An 11222-nucleotide genomic window follows, 5' to 3' on the forward strand; every position below is an offset into this window, starting at 1 on the left:
AAAATGGCATCCCGTTGGGACACCTGCGTGGCTCAGTCAGCTAAGCATCTGCTTTCGGCTCAGGTCGTGATCCCACGGTCCTGGGATCAAGTCCCGTATCGGGCTCCTTGCTCAGTGGGGAGCCTGCTTCTCTTCTGCCTGCCACCCCTCCCGCTTGTACGCAAGCTCTCTCTCTCTGACAAATAAATAAATAAAACCTTTAAAAAAAATGGCATCCCCTTTACTTTATAAAAGGCCACCCAGGATGGTCAATGGCCTCATGCTGAGTCCTAGCCCTTGGCCCCTTAGGGCAAGGAGTCCACAGGGCCAGGAGGTGTGGCGTGCCCACGCTCTCCTATCCAGGCCACACTCTGGCTGCTAGGACTCCAGCGCTCCCTGCTGAAATGTCCTGAAGCCTGCAGGGGTGCAGCCGCACCCTTCTGAGGGTGGGCATGGCCTCCTGCTTGGGTACTTTTAGCTTTGAGGGGTGGCCAAGGAGCAGCAATTGGGGTGGGATGTGGAGCACATTTGGACCCACAGACTGATGGGCCCACAGGGTGCACACAAGGGTCCTCGTGGTGCAGGACTCAGCAGAGGGCCGTGCCGGCGGGGGCCTCGTTCGCAGTCTGGCCTTGGTCCCTGCAAATGTTAGGAGCAGGCCGGCCCCCTTGCCTGCCGGCTGCAGACAGTGTGAGCCACACTTGGTGATGTTGTGCCATCACTAGCACCTCCTCTGGCCTCGTCTACCTCCTCCCTCTGACCTAGACCCCAAAGGAAGCTGCCGGTTCCCGGCTGGGCCTGCCGTGGTGCTGGCTGGGGAAGGAGCGGAGGCCCCGGCATCAGCAGGGTTGCCTGGTTTCTTGCAAATATGAACACCTACACACAGAGGCGGGGGGAGTGTGAGTTTGAATGTATAAATGTGTTTGGGTGCCTGTGAGCAAGTAAATGAGCAAGCACTGGGGAGCGAAAGAGAAGAAAAGGAGAGTGACCCTGCGTAAGAGAGCGTGTGCACGAGGGAGAAGGAAGATGCATGTGTGCGTGTGCACAAGAGGGCTGCACTGCGACTGCGTGCGGTTGAGGGCCTGGGGAAAGGGTAGAGAGCGGGAGGGCGGGAGTGTGCCCACTGGCCTGTACGTGTACACGAGAAGGGGCCTGGCCGTGGAAGAGCAAGAGCCCGAAAGCAGGAATGACAGAGCAGGCAGATGGGCCCCGGTGATGGCACGGTGGAGCAAAGAGATCCCGAGGGCGCAAGGGAAGGAGGCTCGCAGGTGCACTAGCTTCAAGTGGGTGTGCACCCGTGGGGCCGCGTGAGGCAGAGAGAGACGGGGCGTGTGCCTGGGTAGCTGTGTGTGGGTCTGTGCCTGTGCATATGCGCGCACGGGGCTGGGACAAGTGAGAACGGAGACGAGCGTGTGAGCAGCGCATGCGGGTAGCGCCCCGGGGATGTGAGTGAGTGGGCCTGTCCCCGGGCAGCTGGGGGCTTCCCGGGGGTGCTGGCAATGCCGGAGGAGGGTTTCACCCGGAAATCTCAAGCTGGAGGTCTACATGACCTGCCTGGTGCTGGTTCGGGTCCAGGTGACCGTGGCCTGGCGTGCTGGCCACACCACCCCGGCTGGCGGTGCGTGTGGGAAAGCATGAGTCACTCAGGCATGGCTAGCCCTCACTCCACCTCGGCTCGCCCTGCGGGAAGACAGCTGGGAGGGGAAGAGATTCCTTGATGGCTGTATTTTTACACCATCCTTGTGCAATTGCTTGCAGTGCCCTTGGGATCATTCTAAAGGCCCCGAGCCCCGATTCTCTCCGCCTTTATACTCCCTTTTCTGTACGAGCTGCTGCTCCGATCGGTGGTTCTGGCTGATGACCGTTTATGCAAGTGTCCTCCTTACCAGCTTCCAGGACCACCCTCTCTACAATGCCGCACCGCCCCCAGTCCTTTCTCATCCCTTCTTCTTGACTTGAATTTCCTCCACAGCACGTACCACCATCTACCATCCTAAATATTTTTCTTATTTATTTTATTCCTTGTCTATCTTTCTCTACATAGCAAATGTCTATAGATCAAACTACCTACGTGCCAGGTATGGTTCTGAGCTTCCCATTAATTCACGTGCTCCTCTAACAACCCTACGTGGTCATAAGTAGTATTCGTGCTTCTCTTTTGTAAGTGGGAGGCACGGAAAGGTTAAGTCGCTTGCCATGGTCACGTCTGGGCTACATGGTGGAACCAAGCCCAGGTCCAGAGTCCCTGCTCTTTTTTTTTTTTTTTTAAAGATTTTATTTATTTATTTGACAGAGATAGAGACAGCCAGCGAGAGAGGGAACACAAGCAGGGGGATGGGAGAGGGAGAAGCAGGCTCCCAGCAGAGGAGCCTAATGTGGGGCTCGATCCCACAACGCCGGGATCACGCCCTGAGCCGAAGGCAGACGCTTAACCGCTGTGCCACCCAGGCGCCCCCAGAGTCCCTGCTCTTTATCAGCTCATAGCACGGCCCTGTGAGGCTGGACATTTTCTGTTTGGTTCACTGTTGACTCTTCAGTGCTTCCAAGTGTGCCCTGCACAGGGATTCACTCAATGAACAGTCATCCAGCGAATGAAGAAATGAGTGCATGAAGACTGGACGTGGAGGACGAAATAAGCACTTGCCTTCAAAGAACTCACAGTTCCGTGGAGGAATCAGACAAAACATGATTACAAGATCACATCACGATGGCATCGTGGGAGTCTACAGGGGCGTAGAACTTGCCTAGCCCCTGGCAGGCAGGGCTTTCCGGAGGAAGGACACAGATGGGGACAGGCATGGTGACATTGCCCATTCCTCCAGACTCCTCCCCGGGGACAGACACACCTTAGCTCTTCTTGCCTCAGTTCGCACAGTGCCAGAAACTGATGGGGGCTCCATGGTGACAATGGAGGCAGATGGGGGAAGTGACCAGGAGCACGGGCTCTGGAAAGAGACGGCATGAACTGAATCCTCACTCTACCAAACACTAGCGAAGTGACCTTGGATGGACTCCCTCACTGGGCCTGGGCCTCGGTCCTCTCATCTAGAAGATGGGGACAGGAAACGATACCAACTTCTTAGGGCAGTGGGCAGGATTCCGTGAGATGTCCATGTGAGAGTATTTAGAACAGTGCCTGGCACAAGGAAGGGAATGTGCCAGCTCCACTGGAGATGACCGATACTCCTCTTCCATTCTAAGTTGGTTGCTGGCTTTCAGGGAGAGTTGAAATTTCATACATTAGTCTTATTACTGTAGTCTCCCTCCTGTGGTTCCACCCCATTTTCCAGAAACAGCTCAAAGCAGGGCAGGGACTATGTCTGTTTTATTTACTACTAGATTCCTAGCACCTAGTATAATCCCTGACACATAGTAGGTGTTCAAAAAGTATTTGTGGGACGAATGCCTGTGTAATCATATTTATTTAATTCTTGTGCAAATATTCATATCGCTGTGAAGGTGAATACTCCTGCTGCTGCTGCTTCCATTTACAGATGAGAACGAGAGGCCCAGCAGGGCTAAGTCACCTGTCATAAACACCGAGCCTGTACGCCAGACTCAAAGGCCAAAGCCGGTGCTCTTTCCTTCACACCATGCTACTCTCTGGACTCCTATACATCATGTCCTATTTCCCGGGGGGTTTTCGAGCCGCTGGGCCATCTTCGGTCGTAGAATCATCTCTGAATTCTATGACTCATATCTGAATCACGGAACGTTTAATAGTCGAAAGGGACTTTTGATGTCATCTCGACCTCCCACCCATTGTGGAAATTTCCTCTCCATTGTCTATCCAGATAATATTTGAATGCCTCCAGTGATGGAACACTCATTTTCTTCCTTTTGATTTATCCAGTTCTATGACTGGACCACTTTCAGATTCAGAAAGAAAGTTCTGGGGGCGCCTGGGTGGCTCAGTCAGTTAAGCGTCTGCCTTCAACTCAGGTCACGATCCCGGGGTCCTGGGATAGAGCCCCGTGTCAGGCTCTCTGCTCAGCGGTGAGTCTGCCCCCCGCCCCCGCTCGTGCTCTTTCTTTCTCTCTCTCGCTCTCTATCTCAAAATAAATAAATATTTTTAAAAAAAAGAAAGAAAGAACGTTCTGCATCCCTCATGTCAACAGGCCTCTTTTTAAATTTCTGTGTATCGAGTTTGTCAGCCTCTTAAGATACACAGAACGAATCTGTTGCCCCCTCCACAGGACAGTCTTTCGTATATTCACAGACAGCTCTCACAACCCTTTGGAGAATTCTGTTCTTGAAGCTAGCTGTTTCGGGTCCCCATAAGGCACCTAAAAGGTGACAGCCATCCTGAACCAGCTCAACAGGCCTCCCAAAGTGTTTTTGAGCAATGGTACCCCCTACTGGATATGGCGTGAACTGCATCAAAGGGCTCCATCCTTCCCTGGAAGCCTGAGAAGCTTCATCAGTAGCTGGGGCACTGGCTCGTGGTGGGAGGTAAAATAACCACTTATTGTAAAGAGTCATCGCTTTAGAGTCATACCTAGTTGTTTTCAATGTCTGTCTTAAAGAGTGTCACTGAAAACGCCACTCAAAGGTTCCTTGCCAATCATGAGGTTTCTGACAAGCTACAGGTTTGGGACTTCAAACCAGCATTCAAAAGGCTGCTTTTGAACCAAAAGGATTGGAAGGAAAGATGAAAATGAATATTGTGTTATGGGACTACAATTTTCTTCACTTGTCTTGTTTTCTATCATTTCTACAGTGCATATTTGTTGTAAGAAAAAAAACTTTTATAAAAAGAAAACGAATATTAAAAATGTCTCCTATCCTCCTTTCCCTTATTCCTTCCATGAGCTGGGCACTTGGTCTATAGCTGGGACACGCTGCCACCCCACAGGCAGGAGCGCCACGGTGACGTCTCTTTGGTGATGGCCAGCCAGGCTCCCCGCGAGCACCACAATCTGACCCTCACAGCCGAGGCTCTCAACAGGGCTGTCAGGAACTTTCTCCTCATCACCCACCCACCCTTGGTTCATGCCACATCCAGGTTGTCCGTGTCCCCTCGCCTTACCTCTCGAAGTCTTGCCCAACACACTGCTGGGCAGTGGTCACCGGCCCCCCCAGCCCTGGACTCCCCAGCTCCTCCCCCTTCTCTCTGCCCTCCTGTCACACCCCCAAGCTGCCTGCTCTTCCCTCCGTGGGAGCTCAGAGCTGCTTCAAACGACAATGGGTCAGAAAGACATCAGGGATTAGGAAAACAAGTCCTCATCGAAACGAAGACCTTGTGAGCAGCCGAGTCACTCCTCTGGAGCAAGTTCACGGCTAAGCGGGCTCAACTCCAGCCCGTGCCATCCGGGGCCCTCTCCGTGCACTGGGAACTCCGGGGCCCCTGGGTGCTGGGGCAGACTCACCCGGCAGCCTCTCGCTGCAGCACATGTCCAGGGCCCCTCCCTCGGTGTCATCGGCCGCGTGCTTCTCTCTCTCGCTCCTGCAGCAGATGAAAAATGCCACATGACGCCGTGGAGCCGGGATCAAGGCAGGACCCTGAACAAGGATAAAAAGCCTTCTTGCTCGCACTGTGTCTCTTTGAATAACCCTCCCCCGTGGTGCGGGACGGGGCGAGGAGAAGGACCAACCTGCAGAAGGGTCAAGCTGCAGAGGCGGGAGCACAATTCTGCAGGCGTGTTCCCTGTGCAATAACGAGCAGCAGCACCATGGCCATCCCCCCTGGCACGGAGGGAGGGCTTCCTATGCGCAAAGCACTTACAACCTTCATCATGCTAAGTCTTCATGGTGACCCCACGGATTAGGGATCAATCAACAGGCTCAGAGGAGTTAAGTAACTTGCCTAAGGTCACACAGCTCTTTAGGATGGAGCTGGGTATGAAATTACAGTCTAGGACTCCAAGTGTGTGCGCTCACTGTTGTAATGTTCTGTCTCCTAGTTCGTGTGGGTCTGAATCAGAGGTGAGCAAGGAGAGAGGTCTGGGTCACACACAGTCTATGCCCAGCTCCTCAAGGCCTGCAAGCACCTTGTGCCTCGGGCAGTGGAAAGTGCAAAACTCTTCTCCACAAATAGTTGGAAAATGTAGGCATATATATTTTTGTATATTCTAAATGTTCCGTTTCTTTGTGAAATCAGAAAACCCTCTTTCTAGCCAATCGGGGCACTTTCCAGGACTATACTGGGATCTAGCTTTTCTCCTTTACCCCATAAGCTGGAAAAGGTTGCTGGAGATCAGCTAGACCCCATGAAGTGTCTGCAGAGTAGACACAGCTTGGGGGCAACCCTGCAGCTCACAGGGGTTCCCCTACTTTGGAAAAGGCCTGCTATGCAAACATGGGTTCCAGTGGCTCTGCCTGCCCTTCATGTTCTCACCCCTGACAGCAGCGGACTGATCAAGGGCTAGACACTGCAGCCAGGCCGAGGCTGCACTTTTCAAATGCCTTCTGGAGGGCCTGCCGTCTGCGGCTGCTGGCTCTGAATCAGGGTAGTCCCAGCGTCGTGAAGAGAAGGTCCAAAAACGTCTGCTTCTATGGGCCTTAGGGGCTGCTTCGTTCCTGCCCATCCTGAGGCTTAAGTCTATCTATCAAAACCAGGAGATGCCCCAGGATCCTTCCAATAAATTCCAGTATTTCAGCTTAAGCCAGTGGAATCTGATTTCTGAAGTTAGCAACAGAAAGAAACTTGAATACAGCCCTGCCAGCATAATACTTCCACGAAATCCAAGAGGTCAACTACCTCTCTGCCCACTATTTCTGCCATCCTGCCTCTCAGACTGGTCCTGAGGCCTGCGTTAGGCCCAGCTGCAGACCTGAAACAATTAAGGATAGACCAGCAGGGTTAAGGGTGACCCTTTTCACTCTGACATCTTTTGATCTCAACTGGCATTGCATTATTTTATCTTTTCCTCACTCCAACTGGCAGGGGCTCTGAGAATCCCAAACCTTGGAGCCTAGCTCTCCTGCAGAGAGAAGGCTGCTATCTTCAAGGCCCTTTAAATGTCTCCTGAATCCCTCCACTCTTCTCCCTCTCCGCCACCTACATCTTGGTCCACGCCAGCCTCTCTTGCCTAGATTACTTTGGCAGTCTTTTAACTGGTCTCTGGCATTCACTCAGCTTGGCCCCTAAAACATTCTCCATCTGGTTCCAACACATACGGCTTCATAGGTTGTGCAGTTTACAACCTGCACAACTGGATGGGGCAGGCCTGAGCTAGAGACAACTGTTTCAAAACTCAACATTTATCATATAACCTTCTTTAAAAAATACTTTAGTGGCATCTTGCACTGAGAACAAAGACAGAAATGCTTTAACACATTTTACTAGGTCTCGCATGATTTGACCCTGGTATATCCCTACAACCTATTTCGTAACCCTTTTCCCTTTGTCCTCGGCACTCTAGCTACACTGGACAGGCTCTTTTCTCCACAGTGCCTCTGCACATGCTTTTCTCTCTGGCTAGAGAGCTCCTCCAGCTCTACTTCCTAGTACTTTTTACTCATAGCACTTGACATAGTTGGAAATTTCATTTTCACGTATGCCATTGTTTGGTTAATATTAGACTACAAACTCATTTCTGTTTTAGTCACCATGGTATCTTCAGAGCCTTGCACAGTGCCTGGCTCATAGTAGCGTTCAACAAATAAATAAATACTCCCCATTGAATCCGTGAATGTTGCCCTGACCGTCTTGAAAGAAACATCAGGAACCTCAAACATGGCCACTCTCTGAGCTGCCTCGTGGGTAGGTCCTTGTGAAGCCACCTGGAACCCTCCTCCACAGCTGTTGTCCGGAGCAGGCAGAGAGTCACACACCCAGAAGGCCCCTCGTTTAGCTCGGAGGAAAAGGGGGCACAGAATGGAGGTCTGACCTGCTCCAGGTACTCTATCGGGGGGGCGGCCATGGGGATCGGGATGCCGAGCTTTTGCTCTCTTTATTGTAGACAGCGCCCTGGCTGGAGGGCAGCCCATGAAGGCTGGCTCCTGGCTGGGTGCAGAAAGGTAACCAAGGTATCCAGATACCTCTGGAAGGGGACCCATGTGTGACTCACAGCTGCTTTCACACCTTAAGCCTCCCAGGCCCCAAGCCGTGTTCAGAATAGCTCAGCGCTGCATGTGTGCAGCGGACGCTATAAATAAGCTTCCTAGAAAATGACTAATTTCATAATCAGAAAAGCAGAAAGAGTAGCACCTCTCATCTGGAGAGGAAAATGGAGCAAGAGCCCGCTGCTCGGCCTTGTGGTTGAAGGGCTCCAGGCAAGTCAGCCAAGCACGGCGAGGCTGTTCAGGGGAGGGGTTAATTCGATTGCCGAAGAGAAGAGATGGTCCATTCAGGCTGGCCGGAGAAGCCCCGTCTCTGGACACTGCCCTCTCTCCTCCCCGCCAAGAGCAGAAACAGCTGCTTGCAGGGGATTCCTGCCGGCTCCTTCCTTCTTGCTTTCTATGAGCTGGCCAACAGGAGCAGAAAATGCAGCAACGTGCTGGGCGGGCTCCCCGCTGCTGCTCTTAGAACCAGACAACCCCAGCGATAAAAGGACTTGGAGATGGCCCCGCCTGTCCCTCCCTCCTTGAGGGAGAATATCTGGGCGGGGACAGAACCTTCCCAAAGCCATTGCCTCATTCAACAAGCGTTTGCTGAGCATGGCCTGTGAGCCAGGCACCAGAGCCGTCCTAGGAATACAATGACGAACCAGCCAGGCCCCTCCCTGCCCAGCTCCCCGTCATCTCAGGAAGACACACACGCAAACAAGACTGCTCCCACCCCTGCTTTCATCGACGTCTTCACGCGATACCGTGGGGAGCTCAGCTCAGACTGTGGTGAGGGGGCAGGGTGGGGGGCCTCCTTCACAGTGCAGACGGCAAGAGCAACACACAGCCGTATGGCACATTGGGCACCAACTGGGGGAGCAGGCCGGGCAGCGGGATGGGGAAGCGATACGGGCAAGGCCTCCGTCTGAGGCACGTCAGCAAGGCCTCACCGCCAGGAATCCTGCCTTCCCCGTGGGGCAGCCTTCTTCCACTTGACCATGGGGCTTGCCTTGAACAGAGGGGCCACGGGCTCCCATCCGTGGCCTGGGCGGGGGAGGTTTACAACAGGAAAGGGGGCCGGTGGCATGCGTTGGAGGAATGGATGTTAGACCCGGCCAGTGGCATTTGATCTGGTCCCAAACTACTCCTTTTTCTACATTGTGGTAAAATTCACCTAAGAGAAGAATTCACTATTTTAACCATTTTGAGAGTGTACAGTCTTGTGGCATTTAACTCATTCACCGTGTCATACAACGGCCACCACTCTCAGTCCCAGAGCACTTCCACCGCCCGGAAAAGAAACCTCGTACCCATCAGGGAGGCCCTGCTCATTCTCCCCTCCCCTAGCCCCTGGCAATTATTAATCTGCTTCCTGTCCCCATGCACTAGCCTGTTCTGGATGTTTCATATGAATGGCATCACACACGACGTGGCCTTCTGTGTCTGGCTTCTTGCACTCGGCGTCCCTTGTTACGGCTGAACAGCAGTGGCCCGTGTCAATATGCTACATTTTATCTATCCATTCATCAGGCCGTGGACATCTGGGTTGCTTCCACCTTCTGGCTGTTATGAACAGTGCTGCTATGAACCAAACTTCGCCTTTAAACTCTGCTCCCAACATGCTTATGACTGGGTGATCTTCTCTCACCCTGGGCCCCTGGAGCCTCGTCTATCAGATAAGGTGGTCAGACCCCTGGCAGCCTGAATGGCATCACTCTCACTTGTTTTGTGTGTGTGTGTGAAGGTAATGTTGACCGCCCCCCCCCCCCCCCCCCGCTATTCTATCATTGCTGGCTGCTGGAGACTGGACCTGGACCAGCCCGCCTCACCTTCCGAGAGCTCACGGTGAGCGGGGGAGACACAGGTACCTGCCGTGGGCGGGGTGAACCAGCATTCTAGCAGAGGCCCATGTGGGATCGGCTGGGAGCACCTCACCTCTCCTTGGGGGGTGGAATGGGGGACAGGTGGGTGCTGTTAGGAGGTGATGCCAGCTTTGCCCAGGACTAGTGTAGAGAAATAGCTGGCAGGTTGGGGGAGGGAGGCCAAGGAGCCTGCACCCTCTTTCTGGGTAGGTGAGGGGCTAGGAGGAGTTAGGATGCTGAAGTCATTCCTGGGGGTGAGTCAGAGCCCCCAGCAATCTCCTGACCCTACCCCAGGCAGACATGCCCTCTACCTTGGGCTTCATGCTCCTGGGGCTCTGGGGCCCCCGAGACACCCTCACTGTCACGATGGAGCTGCTACCAGCCTCCCAGAGCTCTGACCCCACCAGACATCGCTATTCCCCGAGTCAAACCTGTACACTCCTGCTTCTAGGCCTTTGTTCACGTTGCTACCTCAGCCTGAAATTTCCTTTCTTCCTCCTGCCAAATCTTACTCATCCTCAACATTTCCTCTTCCGTGGAGCACTCCCTGATCTCCCGGGGAGAATGAAGCTCTCCCATCTCCGGGCCCCCCCACCCTCCTGGCTCACTACTTCTCTCTGCCTCTTACTTTGTTCTGCTGCTATAGTTAGCTGTTCATGCATCTGCCTCCCCCACCACGTTTCCAGTCGCTTGAGAGCAGCCCCACCCCCTCAGCCACCTCTGCGTCCCAGGTGTTCAGGACCTGAGCCTGCGGCTGTACACGTTAGAGGTCAAGTGGAAGGCAGCGGCGGGGTCGTAGAGATAGTGGCTCTGGGGGGCTCTGGGAGGACAGACTGTAGCTAGGAGCTTCCCAGCCTGGAGAAGATGGCCAGACCACAACCAGAAAGAGGCCCATAATGTCACCTCGATTTTCGTCAGCGTGTTCAGCATGCAGGGGCCAAGGACATGCTGGTTTCATGGAAGACAAAGGATGAGACTGACTACCTCATGCAAATGAGTCACGTGGCCCCACGCATGCACGTGAAGAGGGCTTGCCCTCCTCAGTGGGGTGAGCGCCGGGGAAGCCCCCATATACCACTCACCTGGCTTCCTCATAACTCATTCCCAAGGTGTCAGGATGGGGAAAGGCGCCATCGGGGGCCAGGGCAGGAAGGTTCTCAGCAACAAGCACACTGGAGATGTGAATGGAGAGAGGCCAGCTTTAGAACACTCAGGTGGGAACTCAGGCAAGAGAGGTCAGGTGCCTGGCCTCACGTCACACAGCACAGACAGCGGTTTTCAGGTAGTTAACAAAATCCAAATTTCCTTTGGGAGTTAACTCTCTCTTCTCTGGGTGCCCCGCTTGTTTGTTGCCGCAGGGAGGGCCCAAGATCCGAGGTCTGTTACCTGTTA

General features: G+C 53.7%; 1 protein-coding gene across 1 annotated transcript in view; it reads right to left on the minus strand.

Moving 5' to 3' along the window:
* The window catches only part of PTPN5 (protein tyrosine phosphatase non-receptor type 5), a 36422-nt gene extending 25490 nt beyond the window's left edge, over positions 1 to 10932 (minus strand). The window contains exons 1-2 of the mRNA XM_026512232.3: positions 10913 to 10932; positions 5349 to 5425 (exon numbers count right to left, since the gene is read on the minus strand). Coding sequence (XP_026368017.2) covers positions 5349 to 5425; positions 10913 to 10932 — 97 coding nt within the window. The remainder of the gene's footprint in view (positions 1 to 5348; positions 5426 to 10912) is intronic.
* Positions 10933 to 11222: the final 290 nt, after the last annotated feature.

Source organism: Ursus arctos, unplaced genomic scaffold (assembly GCF_023065955.2).
Source record: "Ursus arctos isolate Adak ecotype North America unplaced genomic scaffold, UrsArc2.0 scaffold_23, whole genome shotgun sequence".
In the NCBI taxonomy this organism is placed as follows: Eukaryota; Metazoa; Chordata; class Mammalia; order Carnivora; family Ursidae; genus Ursus; species Ursus arctos.